Source organism: Lagopus muta, chromosome 9, assembly GCF_023343835.1.
Source record: "Lagopus muta isolate bLagMut1 chromosome 9, bLagMut1 primary, whole genome shotgun sequence".
Taxonomy (NCBI): Eukaryota; Metazoa; Chordata; class Aves; order Galliformes; family Phasianidae; genus Lagopus; species Lagopus muta.
Window position 1 is genome coordinate 1,509,931 of NC_064441.1, and position 26,676 is coordinate 1,536,606.

A 26,676-nucleotide genomic window follows, 5' to 3' on the forward strand; every position below is an offset into this window, starting at 1 on the left:
AAAACGGGTGCCTTACCCAGCAGCAGTTCAGGAACAGAGCAAGCAATGGGTTTCCACAACAGGCTGTGTAAAGCACTCTGTGTTTTTATCCCCTTTCAAATGATAGCTCTAAAGGGTATTTCCTAATTAAGTACAGAACACAAGGAGAGTCAGGCTGTGTACACAAATGTTTTCTATCACAATGGTAAGTGTCTTAAATCCAGCCAGCAACCCTGCCCTTTGGTGTGCAGTCCTCATGTGGTTCTGGTTCACATTCTCACAAACCAGGTGCTGGTTGGCACTTTGCTTATTTAGACATGCATGCAGTAATGCAGTTTTCATCTCCAAGTGCTGAGCATACCCAGTGGTCAGACATATCCTTGTACAAAAACAGGAGCTGATGACTACGTGGATAGAGTGTCAAATATTTCTTATTTCCCACTAATTGCACACATATCTTACATAACTCTGCAATTCCAAATACATTGATCGCAATCAGGATCTTTTTTTCAGCCTCACTGTAATCGATTTTACTCTAGGTGGAAGAGAAAGCAGAAGCCAAAGTGAAACACTGCAGAAAGAGCCACGCAGCACGAGCAGCTAAGACAAACAGAAGTGTTAGTGGGAAATGTTTGGGGCAGGAACCTAAACAAATACCTATGGAACTGAGAGCGAACAGAGAATTACAAATACCAACTCAACGTCACGATGGCAAAATGACCTTTTGTTCTAGATGAATATGTTCAACAAAGCTCTGAAGTTTGAATCAGATTTAAATAGTCATATCACCAAAATGAATAAGAATTAAGAAGGTAAATTAATTCCTAAGGGAAATCACTGTAGATCTCATTAGCTCAGGAACAAGATACCTTAAAACTTTTAATTAAAGATAATATTTACAGCAAATGAATAAGAGTTGGCAGGTTTCAGCAGAAACCATAATCTCATTTATGCAAAGTTTTCTTATATTAAGGCAGACATCATTAATCTCATTGGAGATGCCCTCCAGACTGACAGTGCTGTAGCACTGAGGTGATTTCTTACAGAAGTCTTTTTATCTACACAAAAGAAATCTAACTCAAGCAGACAAACCGTAAGAAGGCCTGAGCAATTAGAGGTATCACTCTGTGCAAATAGAGTACTGACTTTATCGTGTTAGTGAGCCTCTCATAATGAGCTCGCTTCTAACAGGGCCCGTCTTCCTACCAGCAGCCAAAAAATTAACAGTAACTGGAACTCATTTTGCTTAGTTATCTGCACGGTAATCCGTCTCTGGGGCTGCTCTGACTCTGAGAACGAAATCTTGTCTCCTGGAGCCTGACTCCATAGAAAGTTAAGTGACAAACTGCAGATGATAGGATGTGCTCTCAGCAGCTGTCGAAGGCTCCATATTGCCTCTTTGTCACTGTACAGAAGTACAGTGGTTTGTTATTACAAGGCAGAATTCATACAAAGGCTATACTGCATACACTGAGCGTGCAGCCTGGGTTGTACCGTGCTCAGAAACAGCAATAAATGCTGGCAAAAATATATGTTTGGTTAGGTTTTGGTGGCAAACTGCAAACAAGTTAACCACGCGCTAGTTGTGTTCATGGAAACTTGCCTTGCTGGTTTGGAGTGTGTAATAAACAACATAGCACAGCATGTGATGGATACTAATGAATATTATGAACTGCAGAATAGGTGTGGAACTGAGCAGGGTGCCCAAGGAGGCTGTGGGAGCCTCATCCCTGCAGGCATTCGAGGCCAGGCTGGATGTGGCTCTGGGCAACGTGTGCTGGTGACCCTGCACACAGCAGGGGGTTGGAACCGGTTGAGCACTGTGCTCCTTTTCAACCCAGGCCATTCTGTGATTCTGTGACACGTATATTACGAACTGCAATAATATGAAATGCAATAAACGCCGAATGGATCCAGGGCAGCTCTCAATGAATCAAAATATACCGACAAGTGATTAGTGGACGAGCCGTCCAGGACCTTGTCTCTGCAGGTTCCTGGCACGAATGCCCTCTCACCTCACAGGAGCTTCGGGCCGGAGCTCACCTGCCGGTCGACTCTCACAAGGCGGCTCCGCTCACACGCGCCTTGTGCCGGTTTTCCTCTCAGAGCCCCGCGCTGTGGGGTCGCTGTGTGAGGGCCGTGACGTCACCGCCCCTCAGTGCGCCTTCAGAGCCCCCGACGGTTGGCTCTCGGCCTCAGTCGCTCGCGGTGCCGCGTTATTTATGGCTTCTGTTAACGCGATGCTTTTTACTGGGGATCGTCGCTCTCCGCGCGGCAAGCTGAGCCCCGCGTTCACAGGAACGCTTGGGAGGACGCGGCGTTCCCTCGCAACGCAGGGACTTTATTTTACCGCCATCTAGTGGAAAAAAAGTAAAACTATTCCTAAGGCGCTCCCTCCCGCTCGCCGGGCACCCCGGGCTCCCGCAGCACCGTTCTGTCGGCTGCACCGCCCGCCCCGAGGCGCCGCTTGGCGCGCACTCCCGCCGCCCTCAGCCCCGCACCTTCCGCAGCGGACCCGCGCGCGAGCGGCGGTTGCCACGGCAGCGGGAGCCCCGCCCCGCCGCCCTGTCGCGGCCAATAGCGGCGCTAGGACGCGTCACGTGGACGAGAGGGCGCCGCCGTGAGGGATCGGCGGGGTGGTGGGCGCTCACAGGGCGCGGGGCCGCAGCCATGTTCGGGGCTCTGGGGCGCTGCTTCGAGGAGGATCCGTTCTTCCGGTGAGCGTGGGGCTGCCGCGGGCTCCGGGGCTGGGGCTGGGGCTGGGGCTTGGGCTGGGGCTTGCCCGTCCGGTGGGTCTCTGAGGGTCGCGCTGTGGGAGGCGGACGGGCGTGCGGAGCGCCGTTGGCAGCGGTGGGGTTGAAGGCCGGAGCGGCGCTTGGGCGGTGCTGTTCGCTTCCAGTGCCTCGCGGCGCCTGAGGAACTTCGTGGTAATGAGACGTGGCGTCTACTGAGGAGAAACCGTCTGCTCCTGGGTCTAAATGTCGCGGGGGTTGATTTTTGTGTTTTATTTTTGAACGTAAGCTTGTTGGACGCGGGGAGCCATGCTGGGTGTTCTCGGTTTCTTGGGCTCTTTAAGATATCTGTATTTAACCACGGGCTGTTCCTCAGCTCCTGTTGTCAGTGCGTGTATTAAAGGCAATTCTAGGTGTTCTTGTGATAAAATAAACCTGTGTGAGGTGTGTTAGTGCCAGAAACCTGCCTGGTCTGCAAGGGGAGGGAGTCAAAATGCAATATGAGAACTCAGAGGAGCACAGATTATTACGTATATTTATATATAAAGCCATTTTAGCGTACGGTGCTTCCTACGTGGAGCTTAATCATAAGGAAAGCTCAGGGTGATGTGGGTGGGTGGATGAGGAAGGGTAACATAGGAGCCCTGTGATGTGGGTTTGTTGACTGCATCCCATAGTTACGGGGTGTCTGAGCTGAGGCTGTGCCCCTTGGAGGCTGTGCCTCTTAAAGGGAACCAGCTCGGCTGCAGCAGCACCTTCCTGGCACTGGTTAGTACACAAATATGCAGCTAGAGCAACTCGTTCCAGGATACACTGGGCTAAAGACTGTGCAGATCCTCTGGTTGAAATGGGAATAACGATGGAAATTGTCTCATTTGTAGTAATTTGCAGTGTGCTTTTGTAATCCTCTGGAACAACAATTGCCTTCTTGTTTATTCAATTCCATCGTTTTATTGTAGCTGTTTTAAACTTCCTGATGAAGTTAAAATTGGAGAAAAATAGATGGTAGGAGATAGGGGAAGGGAGTGTGTGTGAAAGAGATAAGAGGTTGATATTGAGGTTCATTTCCTTGGCACCGTTGTCATTGATCTGCTTTACATATAGTTAAGGAAATGAGTTTATTACCTCAGATAAGATGAGCTTCCAAGGTAGTGTAATAATAGGCTTCTGCTGCCTCACAAGGAGAGGTTTTGACTGCTGATCTGGAAATAGCATCTGAGAGGGAACATCTCCATCTGGAGCAGCTGTCCTGGAAGTGCCCACCAGGCACCAGCAGAGCTGTGCCTGATGGCTCAGACAGGTGCAGGAGCTGCAGCTCTCCTGCCAAGTGTGTTTAAGTGTATTTCACTTCTCAGTGCACAGCCTTTGTCTTACTGCTTCAGGCCCCATCTTCAGGGTGGTTCTGCAACTTCAGTCCTATGTACCACCCTACTTAAAACAAAAAAGTATTGAATGCAAAGCCCGGTTTTCAAAAATCCCAAAGTGAATTTATTGCTTTAGGATACTGAATTTCAGCCAAACGGGAGCATGTGCTGATGTAAGAAGCAGCAATTGTGCTTTTAGTATGGCACCCTTCAGCTGAAATGTGGATCCTTAAACATGGTCACTGAAGAACTTACCCAGAGAGATGCATCTTGGGGAGATGCTCACTAGCACGTGTGCTAGCAGCATCCACTGTCACGTTTTTAATATCTATTTCTTCATATCAGCATGCTTATTTGAGACATCAGTGCCCTCAGAGGCTCTGCTTTTGGTTTCCTGTGTTGATCCCTTCAGACACCTGAATGCCAAGTGAAGGTCAGGTGATATTTGTACTAGACAAAAGTGCAGGTTCTGTTACTGCAGTCATGCAATGACAAATGTACTAATTAGTTCTGTTCTGCACTTAATTTGGAAGATAAATTTATGGTGTTTAACATGTGAAGGGCACAGATTCAGCGTGTGAAATCCTTCCAGAACTGCTTTCCTTTTCCACCATCACCTCTATAATGCAGCACTGCGAAGTGTGCAGAAGTCATGTCAGCCTCATCAGAAGTATCTTTTATTTCTCCCTAAAAAATTCAGATGGAATACCAGGTGACCAGTGGTAACTAAACAAGGTTACTCTATACGTGTTGTAGAATGTGATTGGAACAAAGGACTGAAGATCTTCTATCCTCTGTTGGGGTTATTAAGGAGATTTTGCCTTTTTTCTTTTCCTTTTTCTAATATATAGATGCTTATATTTTATAAGGGTGTCATACTCCTTTCGTAGTTATGGTTTGAGTTTGGGTCATCGGTGACATCAAGAGGATACATTTAACCCTTTTAGAAGCCTTAGCTTGCAGGGAGATTCTCTGCTGACTTAGCATTGGTTTTGCCCAGCCTGGCAACACTGAGCCTTCTTACAGCTGGCTCCACAATGTCCCTGGAGAGATGGGAGCTCAGTTCCCAAATCAGTCGCTGCACGGTTTGGATCCTACTTCCTTGTCTGTGGTGGTAAGGAGCTGTGCTGCTAAATTGTTTCATAGAACTTTCTTTGAAAGGTGCAAAAATCCCTAAGCTAGGATGCATTCATGAGCATAGCAGTGTGTAGTAGAAGGTGAATGGCTGAGAGGACCAGAGTGAAGTAAGACAAAAAGAATTTCAGAAGGTATGACTGTGTTAGGTGACACATTATTATGTGTTATGCACACTAAAAGCAACAGAATTCTTTTTAATCTAAATGAAGCCCATGGAGTCTTGTTTCACTTGTGTAATTGTGTGACTGCTTCTGAACTGGGACAGGCTGGGGAGAAATCTCACGTTTAAGCTATTGATGGGATACAGTTCATCCATCTTTATCCTGGTAACCACACCTTTCTCAAGTTTGTGGTGTTGAGACTGTGTGGAAATATGCCTGTGCTGTGATAGGGCCTGCGTGCTTCCCTCATGTTGGCCTGTGCAGTGACTTGTTTGCATCTGTTCTTCATCGTGTGAGCAGCAAGCTCACTGTATGTGAGCTGCTTATCGCCTTGGGATTGAAGTTAAAGCTGGCAGCCATGTGAGTGGGGCAGATTAGGGTCTACTTATGGCAGTGGAAAAACTGCTCCTGTGGAACTGTAACGGTCTGTCTGCACTGGAGTGAGCAAGAGCACAGCTTGAAGGGATGCTGTTGGATTAGGAATCTTGTTTGAAAATGAATTAGCTTTGCATTTCTAACTGAATCTCTGTTGGTTTTTTTTTGTTTGTTTGTTTTTTAACTTAAATGGGAAAACTAAGTTAGATGCTGCTTTGTAGAAAGAGCAGGCTGTAAAGGGCAAAGAGATCAGAGTTGCCAGGAGGTGACGGGTGTGGGATGGGGATGAGGGGTGAGCAAGAGGAAAGCAGCTCCAGGAGCTGATGGGCACTGCGGAGTTGGAGGAACAGCCTGGAAATTTCCTTTGTGGAGGCAGCGATGTCACAGCAAAGTCCTGGAGAGAAGGAGGGCGTGAGACATCTGGGAAATGGCAGGAAATTGGTAGGAAGGGAGATGAGGTGCTACGAAGTCTAAGTAAACATAGCTGGGAAGTGACTGGTGATGTTAATAAAGAGGCTTTCGGTGGAGCAGCAAAGGGGAAAATTAGTCTGGATACGAAGGGAGGAAATGAAATGTTTTCTATATGAAGTAGTCATTTCTGGTGTTTGGGCCAGAGGCAGCAGTGCAATTCATATAACATCATAAGTCATAAGATCTTATGCTTTACTCCTTTTCTGGCCTCTGCTTGAACTTTCTAGTTCTAGGACAAATTAAAGAAAGCAAAGAATTAAGACATTGCTAGTGTTGCTCTCTTATTACTTACCTGCATGCCAAGCCAAGCATTGGAATTACTGGTGGAGTTCTGTTTTGGAGACAGATGTTGAGTGGTTAGAAAGCAGAGAGGAATGGGGAGACTAGCAGGAAAGCAAAGAGGTGGTAAGGATTCTTCCAAAGTGGTGAGAAGGGATGTGAGAATGTAATTTGTGAAGGTGTAGGAATGGGAGGGCAAAAAGGAGCAGTGGTGGGGAATTAAAATAAAGGTGATGGAGTTGGATTGAATTTAGAGCACTGTGCTTTGAAGGACGTGGGGCCAGGGAGGATGGAAAGTGGTCTTCTTTTACCTCCAATCCCTGATATTTGAATATTAAAAAGTGATAAAGTATAGGTTGGTTCTGTAGCTCTTGGCAGATAGAAAGCCAAATGTGGCTGCCAGTGATGGAGAATTTAGAACAGCTGAGGAAAGAGAAAATCCAGGGTGGACAGACGGTCAAGAACACAGGAGAGCAAGGAAGGCATCTGAAGGAGCTAAATCACCCAACCAGAGGGGTGGGAAGGAGGAGCAAAAGGGTAAAAATTACTGCACAGTTGGGTCCCATTAAAATAAAGAACACAGAAATCATATAGAATGATTTTAAAAAGGGGTTTAAGAATTTCAGAGCTATTTTACGTCTGCTGGAATAGCCCCCCTAACTCTGTGTGTGTGGAATGTCTCTTCCAGCGACCCTTTTGCCGCACACCATGAATACATGCGGCAGATGATGAGGAGCTTTTCTGATCCTTTTGGCCGAGATCCATTTCTCAGTATAACAGATGGCAGGGAGAGAACGGCGGATCGAAGAGCACGCCAGGATTCTCAGGTTGCTCTGAGAGGAAATCGCAGAGTAAGTCACTTCTTGATCTCTGAGCACCGCTACGCACGGTTTGCATTTACTGGTAACAGAGCTGGCTTCGTGTTCCCACTGCCACTGAGTTGGTCCAGTGGAAATGGAGCCTGGCTCAGCTGCTGTGGCCTTGGTCAGCTTGTTTCGTAACAGTGAGATGTGAATCTGTCTCTTTATTCCTCACTGGCTCATTGTTTAAGCGTTTGTCAGTGCTAAGCAATAAACACATTGTGCTTTTAGTTCTAACAGAAACAAATGTTCGTGTTAAACATTGAATATACAACGTTTAATGAAATGAACAAGAAGTACAGATGTTTATCAAATGCCTGTTAAAATGAACATTATTAAATATTGCTACTGCAGGAAGGTTTTAAGTGTCCAGAGGCAGAGCCTTCTCTGGACACTGTTAAAAGTGGATTGAAGCACAACGTGGTGTTTCAGCCACTTGGCAGTACCTGCACAGCTACTGTAAGCCCAGCTTCAGTTTCTTTGGTGGATGAGGCTTCTTGTTCTGTGTCTGGTCTGATTCTTAATAAGTTTTCTCTGGATACCCTAATTAAAGAGTCGGGCCATTTCAAGGAACCTGGTATTTCTCTAAGCTACTATCTGCAAATGAGAAGTTGGTAACAATCTGTTTTACATAAGGTACCTTTACAGCAGGCTGGGCATGCAGGACAAGTACAGCTTTTACTTCTGCAGCTAAGCTTTATCTGTATTTAGAAAGGATGTACATCTGTTGGCTCCTTTCCTTCCCCCAGCTGAAATACTTTGAACAGTCTCTGCTACAACATAGAGCGCCTGATTCCAAAGAGCAGTTGGAATACAAAACATCAGAGGGAGTTGTGGAACTGAGCTGGCTTTGGTTGTTGTTATTCAAACCTAGGTGTTAAGAGCTTGATAAGCATAGCTGAAACACAGTGTCGCCTGAGTGTCAAAGGGTAACTGCCAGATTCCTTCCTCTGTGCTCATATGGGGCCGGTTAGTTTCAAATATAGATGTTGTTGGATCTAATCAGAGCATGATCTTTTTGTCTGCTGAAGCTGGTTGTTAGGCCTTAGTTCAAGAGATGCTGGAAAGCAGGTCTCTTTTCCTTAATATCCTAGGACAGCTTATGCTTTACTGTTGGCAACAAAGCAGTAAGGTAAAGAATACTTCTACCTGTGGTTACAGAAGGGAGTTAAAGGTACAGGAGCACTGTGTTGTTTTGATAAGCACAAAAGAATCCCACACGTGCAAAAATGTTTTCAGTATCTTTTAATGTTCCTCATCTTTCACCTGGGAGGTGTAAGATGTCACAGAAAACTCTGTGCTGATTACTTGAGCCTTATGGTTGTCAGTGAACTGCTTTTACTAGCATTTCTTCAGAAATTATTCCAACACTTAAGAATAAATAAACTGATTTTTATGTAGGAAAAAATGGAGGTCTTTACTGCCATGTAAAGTACAACGTGTTGCAGTTTCCCCTACAGATTCCTTCGAGTAAACTGTAGCTGCTGAAAACTGCCTTCCAAGGCTCGTGGTTCATTGTTACAACTTAGCGTGCATGGTAGCTTTGACTGTATCATTCAAACTTGAAAAGGCTTTTCAGTTCTCACGCAGGTTTCCAGTGTTACTACAGAGTCACTTGGAGAGAGAGAGGGAAGGAGAAGGAAGGGATGTGAGCAGGAGCAATGGGTGGGATGTCTTGAGAGAGCTTGCCCTGCACTTCTGTGGCAGTCTTAGTTCTAATCAACGCGGTGGGGAACTGCAGTTCAACAGAAGCTTGGTTGGTAGGATGTCTCATGGGCATACATAACATTGGTGCCTAACAGCTTTTAGTGTGCATTGTAAAATAAGGACTTTGGAAACTTGTTATCATACTAATTTTATTTCTGACTATATCCTTTTGTACTCTATACCATCACGCTGTTTTCTGTCACCATGTGGTAGCACCACAATCTAGGAGAGCTGATAAAGTTATTCAGGGATCAGATAATTCCTTGCTTCTGTGCTTAAAGCTCTGGTGAAGTGTCTCGTACTCCATCTGACCAGACCTTCTTTAGGTAAGCTGTTATGTAACTCTCCAACCTTAGCTTCCTAGAAACACTGATTTGTTTTCCAGCATTTAATTACCCTGTCGTATAGGGTTATTCAATATCAGCTGGACAAACAGGAACTGTATTTGTTGGTGTTTATAGCTACATCTATTTATACAACTGCAGAAGAGTATAACATGCTGAAGGGGGGAACTTGTCTTCGGGTGGCTCTACGCATGATGATAGATTGACTTGGATCTTCTTTGCAATGACCTTTGAAACTGCTGACAAATTGCACTTCATTTTGTTGTAAGGGATGTATGGATATTTTAGAGAAACCTTTTATATTTATATCACTCTCTCAACACACAGAGAGCTCTCGTGAACAGGTCATCTGCATCATTTAGAGTTTTAGTGCTTAAAAAATGACCAGCCTTCTGAAATTTAATTACATGAATTTACATAAAGCAGAGCTGTTGATTTGTTGTTTTTAATCAAGTTCCAGTGATGGGGCACTACTGCATGAATAGAATGAAGTGTTTCCAGAGAAGTGGGTGACACTGAATTGCTGTACCTTATCTTAGATAATTTCAGCACTCAGGTTGTTATGTCATACAAGCCCCCTCCAAGGTCTTCCAGTACCCATATATGAACGTGACTTAGAGAGCATTAGCTGTCATGACACTTAAATTATAATTAGTCTTAAATATTTTGCTGCTGTATACCCTGGTTGCTTCATGCTGTGTTGTTGTAGCACACTGCAAGTCCTCAAGACCTCCATCAAGGTCTTTATTTGATCAGGAGAGTTGTAATATCACACGCCGCAGGTGGCGGTGCAGTAGGTATTGCTGCTTTGTCCCGTGCTACATACAATAACTAAAAGATGTGAATCCTTTTTAATGTTTTTTTCCAGGCAACAAGCTATTCCCTCCTGCCCTTTTCAGGCTTTGGGAGAGTGGTTGGTATCCCAGGAGAAACAGTTTGTGTAACTCTTGCTAAAACGTGTACTGTCTGCATAACTAGAGCATGGACAAAGGCTAGTTTTGGCATGCGTGCAACCTACTCTTGTTGGTACTGGGTATTTATTTATTGCAGATCCTCGGTGTTTAAATAAATGCTTGCTTAAATGAGCAGTTTGAATCTAATGATTCACATATGCAGTAGTTGGAGGAATGCAAGCTTCATGCCCCTGTAATAAGCATGCTTGCATTTCGTAGCACCTTGTAATGCTAAGGGCCTGCTGCGTGCAGCCCTGCAGCCTGCCTTTCCTTCCCAGCTCTGCAGCTTCTTGCTGAAACTGAAAAACCCCTGTGCTGTGTTTGCACCTGATTAGCACGCTTCAACCAGAGCTGCTGGTGTCAGAAAGCAGGCAGCTCCCAAGTGAAAGTTCACAGAAGGAGGGAGAAGGCATGGTGAAAATCATCCCCACCTGCTGTGCTGGAGAGGAGCCCAGAGGAGGATGCTGGTTTGGGACTGTGCTGCTATCTTCCCAGATGGCCGCTTAGGATAGTTTGCCCTTTCTCTGCTTTGTTTTTCAGTCTCTCTCTTTGGTATTTTTAGGCTTGTTTTCCACCAAAGGTAGCTTTCATCTGTACAGGCAGTACATGCTGTCAGTTGCAAGCTGTACTAATAAAATTCTGCATGTAAACCTGGCTTAACATTGCTTATGTAAAACTGGACCTTCCACTTAAATAAAAATAATGGATGTTTTATTGGACATATCTATTGCCTTGGGTAATTAAGCTGCCATTAGAATCCCAAGTTATGATTCCCTGGCTTTCCCTGGTTGCCCATGTGTTACTTGAACAACCACTTGCTTCTGCAAAGGAACGAATTTGTCATCTGAGCTGGTTTTGCAGGCTGATTCCATATGTATTAAGGGATTTGCATGACAAAGATAATGTGATCTTCAGCAGGTATGTAAAGTAGGGAGGGTCACTCATTACTTCTTACTGCAGAAACTTGTCAGGCTAGTGTGTAGGTAACAGTAGCTCATGCAAAGTGGCCTCAATATGAGCTTTCTCTGACATTTGAGTATTAGAAATCTTTTACTTCTATCTTTCCAATATCTCCAACTTAACAATCAAGTTCCTTATGCTAACTTTCAGTTTTTCAGTCAAAAAGACTAATTTTGGCTTGTCTATGGTTATAAACTGCAGACTATGAAAGCCCTACTGATGTCTTGATTTGCAGAAAAAATAAATGCATGTCAAAATCCAGCCTCAAATTGAAGAATTAGCAAAATTTGTTATAATTTTAACTGTTTTTCTTTTAGCAAGATGCAGATTTTGGGGATCCTTTTTTTGCTATGGACAGAATGATGTCAAATATGAGAAACAGCATGCTGGAGATGCAAAGAAAATTTGTAAGTTTATTTTACATTTATTTTAAAACTGTGTTGGAGAATGAGAGTTGTTTAAAACATTACTCAAAATCTTGCCAAGAAGAAGATTGCAACTTCTATGATGAGCTGTGCCAGAGCAAGCCTGTGAGCAGTTTGGGGAGACCTGTGCCCAGACAGTGCCAGGGCAAGAGTGAGGGCCTGTCTGGTGCTGGGGCTGCTCTCAGCAGCCATAACGTGGTGCCAGGGCTGGGAGTTAATTTCTCAGAGGGCTCTTTGTTCTCTTGTTGGTAATTGTAGAAGTAAGAGGCGCATTATCCACAGACTTTAACTTACTAAAAGAAGTCTCCGTTGCTCGCAGGATGACCTGTCTGTCCACCCAGATGCACACACCTTCAGCTCCTCCTCTGTGATGACATACTCCAAAGTGGGCGATGAACCTCCCAGAGTTTTCCAAGCTGCAGCTCAGACGCGCACGGCTCCGGGAGGTGTAAGTAGGCTTGAGATGCAGCAGGAAGGTGGTATGTCATTATTGCAGAGCAAGGTCTTCTATGGTTTCTCTGCTTATTTCTGCAGCAGACAGGTACTCCTATAATTTAGAAAAATACGTGTCTGTGTGAATACGTGCTGCTTTCGTCCTTGTCATTTGTACTTCTCTGAAGTATGCATCTACACAAATAGCAGGCCTAGCAAAAGCTGGAAAAACTGAGTGCCAAACTGCTTATTTCTCATGGTGGTCTCCAGTGTTTTCCTCTTTGCTGTAATTAATTCACCATTTGTGCAGTTAAAAGTGTGTCTACAGTAGAAGATAACAAAAGGCAGCCCATTCGTGTAGAGCGTGGCTTCAAATCATACCCTCTCCTCAAGTCCTTCTAAATGCTTGTGTAGTGCTTCAGATGAAGATGCCCTTTCATTGACTTCATTGCAGCTGTTGCATCTAATTCTGCTAAGAAATCTGAATTTGAATTTGAACCCTGAAGCAAGGTTCATGAAAGACTATATGTGAGCAGTAAAGGCCGTTGAGCATGCTTGGCTGTGGGATGTGTTCATGCTCAAGCAGACACTCGGTTATCAAAAAGGTTCTAATAATATACTTATGAACACAGAGATAAGTGGTTGCTGGGTCAACGTGCCAGCCTAGCAATTAGTTGTCCCTCATGCTGAGAGTATTGGCATCAGCTATTATTCATTCTGTTGTCAAGGGGAGTGTTGAAGACGTGTCTGTGTGTAGTATATTTAGACTAGACTTTTTTTCCCAGCAGTTAATATCCAGCATGTGTGCTGCTTATGGAGTTTGGGATGTTTTTGTTTAATCTTTGCTGGCAGGAAGAAAATAGACTTGATCTGAGCTGTCTTTTCTGCCAATAGAAGAAATGAGGGAGTTGGAAAAGTGTGTAACAACTAGCTTTTTCAAAGAAGGAGGAGAAAACTAATATTTCTTATCTTACCTTCTTTTTTATTGTTGTTTTTCGAAGGTTGTTGATTTCTTTTCTTTTTTTTTTTTTTGTACAGGTTAAGGAAACAAGAAAAGCACTGAAGGATTCTGAAAGTGGAGTGGAAAAAATGGCTATTGGTCATCACATCCGTGATCGTGCCCACGTTGTGAAAAAATCAAAGAACAGGAAGACTGGTGATGAAGAAATGAACCAAGAGTTCATCAACTTGGATGAAAGTGTGTCCCTTATGCACTTCCCATGTTGTTACACTAATGGTTCCCATACCAGTCTTGAAATTCTAGCTTGAAAACCAATCTCATGTCTCAGAAAGTGCTAAGCCTGCAAACTGGGCTTTTTTTTAGTCAATAAAAATCTAATCTGAGGCTAAAGTAGCCAGTTAAACTTAAATGGTGTGCTATACAAGAAAACAGCACAAATTATAATATTTATTCATATTTGAAGGTACCTTAAATGATTTATGTTTTTCAACAAGTATTTATCAGAACAGTTCTATTTTGTGTGTTATGTGGCTGTCCTGCTTACACTGGTAATAAAAATCATGTATTTAAGAGATGTAAAACCAGATGCCTGTTTTAACCACGCAGCACACTGACTTTCATTGTAATCTGCTGAATTTAAGCCTACCTGTGACAAGCTTTAGTTGTCTCTTGCAGATACCATAGAGATGGTCTGCAGGTTATGTAAAGACTTGCAGGCCACAAGTCTAAAAGAACACTGTTCAAAACCCTGATATTCATTGAATGTTTTTTTTTTCCTGTTCTGTTTGCATCTATTTCAAATGGAATTTTCCCTCTCTTTCAGATGAGGCTCAGTCTTTTGATGAGGAGTGGCAGAAAGAGATTTCCAAGTTCAAGCCATCGAGAAGCAGGTGCAATTTAGATGCTCCAAGGTACAGCAGCATTCAACACACACATAAGGAAGATGGACTAGGAAGGTAAAAATAGTGTTGTATCATGGCAGTGTTAGCAACAGAATAGAAATACAGTTCTGAAGTAACAAGTAATCTGTTGGTGAGCAAACAGTGCTTAGTGGCAGTGCAGGGAGGAATAGCATGTTTTACTCCTGCATTTCTGTGACACTGTAAGGAATAACAAGGCAGTATTTTATGAACTAAACTTTGAAGAAGTCATTATTTTGACTGTGCAAATATTACTTTGTGATTGACCAGGCCAAAATGTTAGGAGTGTTTGGTTTTTTCCCTAGAGATGCATGCCAGTGCTCTTAGCCTGATTACACGTAATGTGAATGCTCTCTCCTCTTTGTAATGTAACTGGATTAGTTGTGTTAAGGTAAAATGCTTATTGAGGACTAAGTTGATCGTTCTCTTTGGTAAAAATGAAGGCATGCTCCTCTCTTCTGAGTTAAATTTCAAATGAGGCCTCTTCTTATCAGAAGAGTTTGCATAGAGGTGTGCACTTTGTTTCTAAACTCAGGACCCAGCTCTGCATAGCTTGCTATCCACCACGCTTCAGATTTTTTCCCCCCATCTTACTGACTTCATTTCAGTAGAAGGTGCACTGCCTTTAACAGGTTGCAGAAGGGAAATACTCCTCTTAGGTAACTGACACAGCATGTTTCCTCTGGCACCTTTTCAGTCCTGGAGGTTTACTATATATATGTAATTTTACCTTCAAGTTCCTTTTTCAAACTGAGCTGTTTTGTTGTTTTCATCAGCTGTGCAAGAGGAGAAAGCAGTTCAACTCTGTGGTGTAGTTCTGGAGGGAAGGTGAAATCTGCTTTACAAACAGAATAACTAGACCTCCACATGAGTAATGAAAAACATGCATACATGTTTATTTCCCTGTCCCTGTATCGTATGGTGGTTGTTATTCTTGTTGTTTTTTGTTTCAGAGAGAAACCACTCGCATCTGTGGGCTTCAGGGGGCCGAGAGTTTCCATGGAGAACAACCTCAGTGTGAAAGGAACACACGTTCCCATCAAAAGCAGCAAGAAGTAGTCCATTGGGATGCAGTTTGTTCAGAAAAAATGGTGCTGCACTGCTCATATTAATATAAGTATACACGTACATATGACCAATCTGTCTTTTGTTTTAGTGTTAGTGTGCCTTGCTACTCTAATCTTTTGACTACTGAATGTTGTATAAACCTTTGGGTCTTAGGTTAAGTCATATTAAAAGGAAAGACAAGAAGCAAGCAAAAAAAAAACCAACAAAAAGCCCTGTCCACTTAAAAGCACTTTAATGGTTTATCACCAATTCTGATGTAAAACATCTGCTTTGGTAGCAAAGTCGTTTTTTCCACCACAGTTGCACCATTCTCAGACTCTTTGTTAACCCCAGTGGAACCACCTTTTCCCCTCCACACTGTATAACTCGCACAGAAAGTAAATTCTCCTATTTTGTCCCAACTAATAATTAATAATTGTTTTGGTGACGAAGCAATCGGTAGGAATTACAGTACACTGTAGGCACTGCATATACAGATTTAAAATCACACGGTAAATTGGTACAGAATTCCCAAATTCATCTTGATTTTAAAACAAAGAAGAGTGAGAAGAATACTAGAATAGCAAATGCTTCTTTATGTGTTAGTTAATCAACATTCTTATGTTCATAAATGGTGCTCGCATCCCTCGTTCTCTGCCCCTAGGCTGTTATTCTCATATTTCTGATCCCTTGTTTCTTTTGGAGATGGCGCATTATTTTTCATTCCTGAAGGCCATCTGTAGTATTTCTCAATTATTCTGTGATAATACTCAGATGAAACTATTACTTCATTGGAGAAATGGTTCAGCAGACAGCAGTTCAACTGGATAATGGCTGCACCATTTCTTCTGTTCCAGAAAGCTAAAATATCCCTCTGTACAGGAAGCCATTTTCTGCCTCAGCTGAGGTGAGCTCTGTGATGTTTTCTGCCCCGATTAGTAGAGCTAGAAGGATCCTGAAAGCTAACACTTGGTTTCCCTCGGTACTTCTGTCATTATTGTTTGGTGGAAGAGTCTGGTGTTCATGAGGAAAGCAAACTGCGACTGAGAACTGGAAATGTCTTTGTATTACAAGTGTTGAGTTTGTGTGCTGTCTTATTCAGAATTGATCTCATGTTGTAGAGGAAATAATTTCTGTAGGCTGTAGCATATATGCCGTAGTATAAATGCTATGAACTGAAGGCTAAGACAGCATAGCCTTCAAAAAAGACACTGATTTGTATGATAAAAGAAAAATAGTTTAATATTCATACAGCTAAAAAGGAAATAAGTCTCTCTGAGGAATCTATAAAAAGGTGTACTTTACTAACATGCAAAAAAAACCAACAAACCTGAAGGGCAGTTGTCACTGCCATGGCAGGAATTTCCCAGTGATAAACAACAGAAAACATTACCATGCTGTCACTTAAGCAGAAATCTTTGATTTGAGGGGTGCTTCTAATTCACAGAGCATTCATCTGTCCATCATCTGACCACTTACGTTCTTGCCTGTGCTCCTGGGATGGGTGAACATACAGAGAGAACAGCACTGGTTGTGAAATTACATTGGGAAGAGGCAAACGTGATGGATCACTTTGTCATGCACAGCAATGTGAAAATGTTATGCAAGAAATTGTTCTAGGTAGGAACACCTGAAACTTTAATTCTTTAATAAAGAGCTATTTATTGTTTATGCTTAGTGTTTGGATTACTGAACGCCCTAACTGATTTGTGCTTTACTTAGTTTAGGGTTTCTTCAGAGCACTCCTCCATATGGCTCAGTAGTGGAGTAGAGGAATGTTTCCAGGAGCAGAGCAGTTACTGCACAGGAAGGAACGTTGCTGTAAGGAAGCAGCCAGGGGTGAGACTGAGGTGTTTTTATTTTCAGAACAGCTCTTGTATCAAGGACTGACACTTCCTGGTGTAATCATAGCACCTACTTTTTCAAATCTTTAAATGCAAAATGTTATACAGCTTCATAGAGAGGTGTGAGGGGAGGTTTAGGTTGGATATCAGGAGAAACTTCTTTATAGAAAGGGTTGTTAAGCACTGCAATGGGCTGCCCAGGGAGGTGGTGGAGTCACTGCCCCCAGATTTGTTTAACAACCGTTTGGATGTGGTGCTCAGGGACATGACTTAGCAGAGGGCTGTTAGAGTTGGGGTCGTATGGTTAGGTTGTGGTTGGACTTGATGATCTGGAAGGTCTTTTCCAACCTGAGCAATTCCACGATTCCACGATATGAGCAGCAGTGAGTAACCTAACAGCTGTTATTCATGTGCTCTCATTGGCGCTAAATGAGGGATAACTGCAGAGTAACTGCATCAGACCCACCTCCTGGTTTATGTTGGGATGTTTGGATATTGTGGCAATATCTGATCTATCAAATCTAAGAAGTCGGGCAGTGCTGACTTTTTAGAAGGGCAGGTTTCAGCTGAAGCCTTCAACGTGCAGCCAGAGTCGCGTCTGTCCCAGCTGACCATGGAGATCCGTTTTCCCCCTTGCAGAGCTGTGCCGTGCAGTCGATGTCTGACACGATCTTGCCTTGTTGCTGTGACCGCGCGTTCGGCAGTGCAGGCGTTGTGCTTTGTAAAACCCGCCGCTCCTCCCTTTATTTACAGCACTGCTGCGGCGCAGCGCTATCACAGCCCCGCTCCGTCCATTGCACCCCGTTCTTCGGGCTCCGCGTTGGCGCGGCGCACACCCACTTCCGGTCGGGCCTACTTCCGGTCTGACCTCGCATGCGCGGTGACCCCGGAAGCGGCGTCCCGACCTTGCGGGGCAGCAGGGAGCGGCCATGCTGCGGGCGGTGCGGGCGGCGCGGGGCCGCGGGCGGCGGCAGGTAGCGGCAGGTAGCGGGTGGTGCCGTGCGTGAGGCGGCGGCGGGGCACGGGGTGAAGGCAACTCGGGCACGGCGGGCCGGGAGGGAGGAACCCGCCTGCGGGGCGTCCTGAAGGCTCGCTGAGGTGGGCGGGAGGGACTTCGCGGTGTGAACGGGGAGCGAGAGAAGGGGAAGGCCGGGCGGCGGGCTTGGGGGGTGGGTGGCAGAAGGGGCGGAGCTCCGCAGCGAACCGGCTTTCTCCGCTCAGTTCCTCCTCAATGCCTGCCGGCGCTGCTCCTCGGCCGTCCTTCCCAACGAGCGGATCCGCAACATCGGCATCTCGGCACACATCGACTCGGGGAAGACCACGCTGACCGAGCGTGTCCTCTTCTACACCGGCAGGATCGCACAGATGCACGAGGTGGGCGTCGCTGGGATCTCTGGGCCTCCTCCTCTGTGAGGAAGGGCTCCCTTACCGTGGGATGGCGCGGTCTCCTTCTGTGCAGATACAAGAACCCACCTGTGTGCTTTCATGCTGCATTAGAGGGTTGGGCTGGGGATGCCCAGAGGTCCCTTCCATCCCCTAGTTCTGTGCTCGTGTCTCTGGTAAATATGCTGCAGGAGGTGTGAGCTGCTTCTGATTCAGCCAAAGGCAGCTGTGAGAAACAGAGAATCCAGGGATGTATTTCTGGGTCCAGGTACGTTAGCTTATGGAGTTCACAGCAAAGTGTAATTGGCTGCCAGTTGTCGATGATCTCTTTTGTGACTGATCCTCGGGGGAGCAAAGGACGGTAAAGGATAGGATCAGAGAACTGTTAAGGTTAGGAAAGGCCCCTAGGGCCATCTAGTTCCACCATCAGAGTAAATGATGCTACAAAAAAATCAGGTTTGTTTGCATTTCAAGAGCTGTAAGCGATTCTCTAACGTCTCCTTTTCATCACTGCCAGAAAGATGATATTCACCAGATGAAGCATCACCCATAGCAGATTCCCAGTAAACTCTCTTGGACTGACGTTTTTTTCTTTTTTTTTTGCTAAGGTGAGAGGTAAGGATGGAGTCGGAGCTGTCATGGATTCAATGGAGCTCGAACGACAGCGTGGAATCACCATCCAGTCCGCGGCCACGTACACCATGTGGAAGGACACCAACATCAACATCATAGACACGCCAGGTAGCAGCAGCTCTGATGCTGTGAGGCTGCCATTCCTTCGTGTGAACGGGGAGCGTGGTGCCCTCACTGTGCTGCTGAGGGGCTGATGCTGTGCCACTGTGGTGTGTTCCTTATGGCTGGAGATTGATTGCACTGCCACTGCAGCCACGAGGAAACAATTACTTGTTATTTTTTATCATCTATGAATAACTTTTGTGTTCTTATTGTTACTTAGGGCACGTGGACTTCACCATTGAAGTGGAGAGATCTCTGAGGGTTCTCGATGGAGCTATTCTGGTTCTCTGTGCTGTTGGAGGAGTTCAGTGCCAGACCATAACTGTGAACAGGCAAATGAAACGTTACAATGTGCCGTTCTTAACATTCATCAATAAGCTGGACAGGATGGGCTCCAGTCCATCCAGAGCAGTGCAACAAATGAGGTATTTATCACTTCAACTTACCTGTCAGCTAGTTCTGAACAGTTCATGTAGCAGATTAATGCTGATAATGTTGAAAAATGTTCTCTTTTGGAGTTTGTAGGTGCGTTTTGGGAGGTAATGCATGACTTTGGGTTAAATCTTACTCTGACCTCCAAAGACTCTCCCTCTGGTTAAGAAAAAGGGAGCGAAACAATAGTTAGCATCAGCCTAGACTTACAGTGTCTCAGTGTTGGCTTTTTGATTTTGATGCTGGAACTGTATGTGGAGCCACTTCAAAACCAGCCTTTTGATTTTTCCTGGATGCTGGTGGCAGATGCGCTGAAGTTCACAGCAGGGACACGACTCGAGGTTGGCAGTTTCTGGTTCACCTGCCTGGAGCCCCACCTGTATGTGCCACCTTCCTGTGCCTAATGTCATCCGTGAGACATCTATGATAATAGTCAATAAGGGAGAAGGAACTCCCATCAAGTAATTGATCTGAAAGTAGGTTGCACTGCCGTTTATTTCCCATGGAAGTTGGTCGCTCTTGGTTGGAATATAGAAGTCTGGCAGTCACTCAGGTTAAAATGCAAGCAGGCATTTGTTATCATAACAAAGTATGATGCTGTATAAGAATAGGATCTTGCTTAAAAAACATCTGGGACACATGTATGGAAATGACTTTTTTTTCTTAATCAATGTTTGCTCAATTTTTCAGGTCCAAGTTAAAACACAATGCAGCTTTTGTCCAGATTCCAATGGGGCTGGAAGGAAACTTTAAAGGAGTTATAGATCTAATAGAAGAAAGAGCTATATATTTTGATGGCACGTTTGGGTAAGGTTTAAAACTTGTGTGCTTCTTCTACTGAAGTTACTCTTTGCATTGGTAATGGCACCAAGGGAAACCATAGCTTCCCTTCAGAGATGAAGCAGCCTGCTGCTGTGAAGGTTAGGGATGCAGCTTGTGGTAGGGCTGAGGTGTGTCTTTCTGGCACAGTGGTGCTGCAGTCAGGTTTAGTGAGTGGTGGCTGTAGCAGGAATGGTTCTGTGGCTGCGGTGGGTGGTGGCAGTCCTCAGCACACGGGGAGCTGGGAGACCTGCTGCACAGCGGGACCTGACAGCTTGTGTTCGGCCTGAGCTTCCTGGGATGATGATACAGCGTGGTGCAGCTGAACAGCTTACCCTGCAACCTCACAAACTCCAACGGTGAGCAGGAAGAACCCTTGCCTGCTAGGCATAAGAAACAGCAATTTGATATTCTTGCATGCTTTTTTGTACATCCGTATCACCAGTGAGTTTTTCTCGGTCAGGCCAGTCATCACAATGACTGGGAGGCTGATCCATGTGCTGTTCCTTTAGAGCCCTTATGTTGTTTGTGTGTTTAGCCAGACGGTTCGCTACGATGAAATTCCAGCTGAGTTTAGAGCTGAGGCTGCAGAACGGCGCTCGGAACTGATTGAATGTGTTGCTAATTCAGATGATCGCCTTGGGGAGCTGTTTTTGGAAGAGAAGATCCCTACAGTTGCTGATATAAAGGTAACGTTTTGTATTTCTTCTTAATGTAGCACCACTTCTGAAAATGCTTTTTCTTTGCTCGAGTTCTGTAGAATGGTTCACCTCCTACAGGTGGGTTCCCATTGGGTACTCATTTCAGATTTGGTTTATGATTGGAAAATCAAGTCAGTGGATGGGATTGCAGTCTCTCCTCCAAGGATGATAGATGACTGTGATGTTAGCTTTAGCTGGGACAGACAGACGGTGCTGTGAGAGCGAGGTAGCCTGAGGACACTCCCCTCACAGCAGTGCTCTGCAAGCTGGCATTGACCATTGAGCCCCGTGCAGCAGGTGAAAAGCCAAGTCCGTGTGCAGCTGCTGACACACAGTGAGCTGTTGGGCTTTGTGTTGTGACAGCTGGCAGCATGAGGGAGGGCTGTCTGCTTTGTAGGCATGACTCCAGCTTGTTTGTTTTTCTCCTGTTAGTTGCTTTATGGCCGTACGGGGCTGTGAGGCACTGGCACAGGCTGCTCAGAGAGCTGTGGGTGTCCCATCCTTGGAGGTGCTCAGAGGCAAGCTGGAGGGGGTACTGAGCAACTTGGGGCAGCCAGCCCATGGCTTAGGGGTTGGAATTAGATAATTTGTGAGGTCTGTTCCAACCCCGTGCCATTCTGTGGTTCTATATGGATTCCTTACGCCTGGTGCAAGTATTTCTGAGGTCTGGTTTGCTGTTTGCCAACACCTCTTGCTACTGTCGGAAGTTAACTTGAGCAATTAATCTTCTAATGTCTGCTGTTAATAGTAATAAATCCATCAAAGGCTGAAACTGCCGCAGGGGACCAGTTGCTTAATGTGATAAATCAAAAACTGAGGGGAAAAAAACAAAACAAAAGTAACAAAACAGTGTCTGAAGAGTCTGTTACAGGCAGACTGCATTTTTTAGGAGCTGCTGTTGAAGTTTAAGCTGGTTTCTGTGAGCAGTGGTATTGAGGGGAAGGGGGCTGGGGGTGAAGTTTGCCTGATAGGGCACTTGCCACCTGCTTTTGCTTCTCTCTGCTCACAGCTGGCCCTTCAGTTGGGAGTGAAGCCGAGCTGAGACCTAAGTGTTGCATGCAGGAGCTATTTCTGTGCGTGCAGCCAGCTGGGCTCAAGGCAGACGTGATCAGTCAGCTCATGCTCTAAGCAGAGCTTGACGTTGAAGTCCTCTTAGGAGTGTTTGGCTCCTTAGCAATGCGTGGGTGCCTTTGTGTGGCACTCACTTTTCCTGGTAAGGTCTGCACTGCTTGCTTTCCTGGAAGCTGCACACTCTATCTGTTGGGATGTAGAGCTCTGGCAGCTGCTCAAAGCTGATGGGCATTGCAATTCCCCCTGAGGTTTGCTTTGAATCTTCAGGGCCCCAGAACTTTGATCACTTCTAAATTTGTTACAGACCTCGAGTTTGGTTGTTTATTTTATTTTATTTTGTTTGCAAGTGCATATATTCCAATTTGAGACATGGAAGCACAAAGCTTTTGTTTGTTTCTTTTTGTCTTTTTTCAGAAATAGAAAAAAAAATTGTGGCTCTTGTTGACATAACTGAGCATTTAGCTATTCCAGTAGTTCAATGCAGTTTTATGAGGCCTGGGCTGCTCAAAGCAGCCCTTCCCTCTTAGGTAAAGGCAGAGACAGAGGAGCAATTTCAGAGCCCTGTAGGGATTTCTCTTCCACCTGGAGAGGGAATATGGAGAAGTGAATGCTGATCACTGGGAGAGGTGAGAGACTGCTTTTGATGGCTGAGAGGAGAATCTGTTGCAAAAATGAATTTGTCTGTTCAGTGTGCCTCTGCTTCCCACTTCAGAAAGCAAATTAATTACAGGTATAATGGCTATAGCCCTGGGTTAATTTTTACTAACGTGTCCCTGAAGATGGATTTTCTTTCAGTGGCGAGCAGCCAAGTCTCCAGTGAAAATGTCTTTTGACAGAAATGATGCTAAGTGTTGCTCCTGGCCATCACAGCCCGAGCACATGATGCTGCCTGAAGATCATCTGCCTAAACACGACTGATCTGCTGCTATCCATAAGGCTGCACTTTTGTGAATTCATTAAACCAACAAATTGGAGGAAAAACACCTCCTGAAACTGAAGAATATTCTTCCATTATAACAATTCCCTCTGTCAAAGATCTTATTTTATTTTCTTCCTTGTCTCTTTTCTTTGGCTCTGGTAGTCCAGATTGCTCTCTGTTAATTGTAAAGATAGTTTCTAAACTCTAAATTAAACGCATGGATTAGGTGAGAATGCATTTCTTTTAGCTTTATCCCAGAAGACCAGAGCTGCTTTCAGTTGGAGTGAGAGCCTCTGTAGGTCGACACGGGGAGGTGGCATCCTCTAGTGGCAGGGAGAGGTGAGGCCGAGGTCGCAATCTGTCTTGGCTTTAGGAGCAGTTAGCTTCTGCCTGCCTTTCTACACCTGCACAGGAGGCAGCAGTGATAATCACTGTGGAAGCTGTTGGTGCTCTGCAGTGTCATGTGGTGCTTGAGTGAAAGGCACTGAACAGGCACAAGGCTGAGCCTGCTGGGACATCCTGGAAGGATTCCCAAGGCATCACGACCTCAGCAGCTCTGCAGATCAGTGTCACTGTGTTCCTCTCGTGTGATGTTAAAGCACTCTTCATCAGAACACGATGGATGCACTGAGCTTACCCAGACATCCTCAGGTAGCTGCATTTCTCTTTCAAAAAGTCCCACGTTCCTAGAAAGGGCACGTTGTCCTGGGAGGCTCATGTGTGAGGGCTTGTCCAGGAGGCTGTGAGAGCAGCTCCTTTGCAGCCAGCAAAGATGAGAACCTCTGAAACACTGCAAGGCTGGTGCAGCTTTGGACTCCTGGAGCTGCTGCAGGATAGTAATGCTCTGATATTTTTCCAGCTTGCAATCAGAAGAGCAACTTTGAAGAAATCCTTTACCCCAGTGCTTGTGGGAAGTGCTTTAAAGAACAAAGGAGTGCAGCCATTGCTGGATGCTGTCCTAGAATACCTCCCAAACCCTTCAGAGGTGGAGAACTATGCTATTCTTAACCAGGGGTAAGTGCTTTGGTCTTGGAACTGTGTGCTGTGCAACGGGAAACTCAGTAACGTGTGGTCACTTACCAATTGCACAATGCAATTTTAATTTTGTACTTCATTCTAATGCTGAGAAGGCTCACTTTTCATCTGAGGCTAGCTGTTTATACTCATAACAGACTTCTGATAAGTGCCAGTAGTAAATATCATAACTCAAATCTCCTTTTTGGGATCTGCTGCAGTTTTCCTGAGATCTTTTTCTCACCACGTGTCGGTTACATGTGTGAGCATCTTCTGTGTATCAATTACAGACCTGAGGGCCCTCAGCACTTCCCAAGGCAACTCACGATTTGAGGAAACTGGCATGTTTTCTTTGTAACATAAACTCACTGTCCATCCCTGTGTGTGTTTGTTTTAAAGAGATTCTGAGGACAAAGCTAAGTTCCTGTTGAACTCTGCTCGAGACACCTCGCAGCCTTTTGTGGGCCTTGCTTTTAAGCTGGAGGTAAGCTGTCCAATGCCTAATGCAGCAAAAACAGCAAAGAAGCAGAGAATTTCCTCTGAAAGCTGTTGGGGTGGCTCAGATTTTCATTTGGGAAGTGGCTGCCCCAATTGGAGTTAATATATGCCTCTGTCGTGAAGTCTTAGGAGTAGTAAAATAGGTAAAAGTAAGGAAAATTGCCAGTAAGTGTCATGTTCACTTCCAGAGCCAGGTGAAAGCTGAGGCTATGTTAAACAAAGCTTTGCATACATGTGTGGTGTATAAATTGAAAGCAATCATTTGCTCAGTCAGTGCAGATTATACATCAAAAAGGAACTGGCTTGACTCCAAGGAGGACTTTGTCTCACTTGTGGTGACTTTGATTTCAGGCTGGCCGTTTTGGGCAGTTAACTTATATTCGAGTTTATCAGGGGATGCTGAAGAAATCTGATTACATTTATAACACGAGGACTGGGAAGAGAGTGCGTGTGCAAAGACTTGTCCGTATGCACTCAGACAACATGGAGGTGAGTGAGAGGTGCAGCCGGGCACACGGTTTGCATTTTGAGTCACCTCACTGCACTGCCTTCTTCCTTTCCAGCTATGATGTGATATATCACATTTCTGCTGTTGTTGTTGTCGTGTATTTTCTGTAGCACTGAATAGAACTCTAAAGGAAGTGAAAATGATCCTCAGTGTATTATTTCCACTGAAGGGAAAGAGTCTTTGCCCAAGAAGTGTTTAAAAAGGCTTTGAGATGATAGCTAAAGCAAGCTGGCTGTGTCTGGCCACGGTCTATACTTGTGGGAGAGGGGAAACAGGATTGGTAAAGCATACAGCGATGTTTCCTTTCATGTGATTGTTGAATGTTATTCTTCAACTGAAAATTGGTTCTCAAACTGCTGCGAGTTCCACCCTTTCCTATTGAAAATTCCTGAGCTCTACAGCTGGGTCAGGTCTGCCTGTACAATGTTCTGTTGTTTGCTCTGCATCCTTGCCCTCGAGCTGAGGGATGCTTTTCAGGTGTTTGCCTTGAAGAAAAAGGAGCTTAACTTTAAACCCAGTATTTATATCTCTGCTTAAAACCAAATGTAGTTTGCAGTACTCTGTTGTCTCTCAGTGTTCTCTAAATAGTACACTTTCCTTTCTTAAGGATGTAAATGAAGTTTATGCAGGAGACATATGTGCACTGTTTGGAATTGACTGTGCCAGCGGGGATACGTTCACAGATAAAACCAGCACTGACATTTCCATGGTAAGTGTGCCTCCTCCATGTGCCTCATTTTGTTGTAAAAGTTCTTAATACTTTGTCCAGGCAATGTTTTTTATGATATATATATACACAAGTGCAGGTAATTGTTGTGATACACCTCAGGAATCCTGTATGTGTAGAACTGTGTAAGAGATACACATTCGTTTGCTACACTTGACATCAAATGCAGAAGGTTAGTGTTAGCAAACTGTTGGAAGCATTCCTGCATCATCTGCTGACCATGGGCTACTGGATACTGAGGGGGTGTTGTTACCCCAGAACTGCTGAACTGTGCATCTGTGAACGTGTTAGCATAGATCACTTAGATAGATCACATAGATCACATAGATCTGGGAAGCAGATTTTTCTGAGTACTGTGAAACCCAGAGATCACCTTGCATCTGAGTTGGTGTTGGAAATATCATGGTTGGCATATGTTACATAGAGCCCTCTGATAATCCTGGGGAGAATTACACAGTTCTGGTGCCCTGGCACTGTATTAAATACAAGTGTGATAAGAGCAGCAGTCGTCTGTTTGTGGGCCAGAATTCTTGTGGCTGATGTTTTTTGGAGAAGTCACAATTAGAGCAAAACTTGACTGTTTGGTCTCTTCCTTTATGACCTGCAGGAATCAATACACGTCCCTGATCCTGTCATTTCAGTGGCTATGAAGCCTTCCAACAAGGTAGGAGCCTGTGGACCAACATTTTCTGACTGAATTACCTTTACTGCTGCCTTTATGGCCTGGTTTGCAGGGAAATGCAATATCTATCGACTAAGTGAGTGTTGTTTTAAAGTATTCTGTTGGAAGGACCTAAGAATATATTCATGTGTTACCTGAACAATGTGTCAGGTGGTGGTAGGTAACTAAACACGAGATGTATGACTTTGATCTGCATTTATCATGGACTTGAAGTAACTGGAGAAATAAATACAGCT

The 26,676-nt window shown here is 44.8% G+C and overlaps 2 protein-coding genes across 8 annotated transcripts in view; both read left to right on the top strand.

Annotated features, from left to right (window-relative positions):
• Positions 1–26,676, top strand: part of GFM1 (G elongation factor mitochondrial 1) — a 161,043-nt gene that overhangs the window by 124,503 nt on the left and 9,864 nt on the right. For 2 of the 4 annotated variants that reach the window (XM_048955451.1, XM_048955450.1), the window contains exons 2-8: positions 20,190–20,308; positions 20,859–21,009; positions 23,871–24,025; positions 24,425–24,509; positions 24,875–25,012; positions 25,639–25,740; positions 26,366–26,422. In XM_048955451.1, the coding sequence (XP_048811408.1) occupies positions 20,190–20,308; positions 20,859–21,009; positions 23,871–24,025; positions 24,425–24,509; positions 24,875–25,012; positions 25,639–25,740; positions 26,366–26,422 (807 nt within the window). Of the gene's footprint in view, positions 1–17,801; positions 17,936–18,172; positions 18,326–18,942; positions 19,076–19,289; positions 19,495–20,189; positions 20,309–20,858; positions 21,010–23,870; positions 24,026–24,424; positions 24,510–24,874; positions 25,013–25,638; positions 25,741–26,365; positions 26,423–26,676 lie in introns of those variants that run through there. The other 2 variants (XM_048955448.1, XM_048955449.1) reach the window with 2 other exon arrangements.
• On the top strand, positions 2,570–16,778 carry MLF1 (myeloid leukemia factor 1). 4 transcript variants are annotated; one of them, XM_048955453.1, is made up of 8 exons: positions 2,570–2,696; positions 7,187–7,349; positions 10,278–10,322; positions 11,640–11,729; positions 12,067–12,288; positions 13,218–13,377; positions 13,964–14,096; positions 15,014–16,778. In XM_048955453.1, exons 1-8 carry the CDS (start codon positions 2,650–2,652, stop codon positions 15,117–15,119), a joined length of 966 nt encoding a protein of 321 aa, XP_048811410.1. In that variant the 5' UTR covers positions 2,570–2,649; the 3' UTR covers positions 15,120–16,778. The 4 variants fall into 4 exon arrangements, with proteins under 4 accessions (XP_048811410.1, XP_048811412.1, XP_048811413.1 ...); XM_048955455.1 differs by having other exon boundaries at positions 13,964–14,051; XM_048955456.1 differs by having other exon boundaries at positions 12,067–12,195.

What these genes read in the sequence shown, in the direction of transcription:
- MLF1 (XM_048955453.1), top strand. Translation starts at nt 2,650, where the DNA reads ATGTTCGGGGCTCTGGGGCGCTGCTTCGAGGAGGATCCGTTCTTCCG. An exon ending in TGGAGATGCAAAGAAAATTT is followed by an intron (nt 11,730 to 12,066) that starts GTAAGTTTATTT and finishes CGTTGCTCGCAG; the next exon opens with GATGACCTGTCTGTCCACCC. An exon ending in CTTATTTCTGCAGCAGACAG is followed by an intron (nt 12,289 to 13,217) that starts GTACTCCTATAA and finishes TTTTTTGTACAG; the next exon opens with GTTAAGGAAACAAGAAAAGC.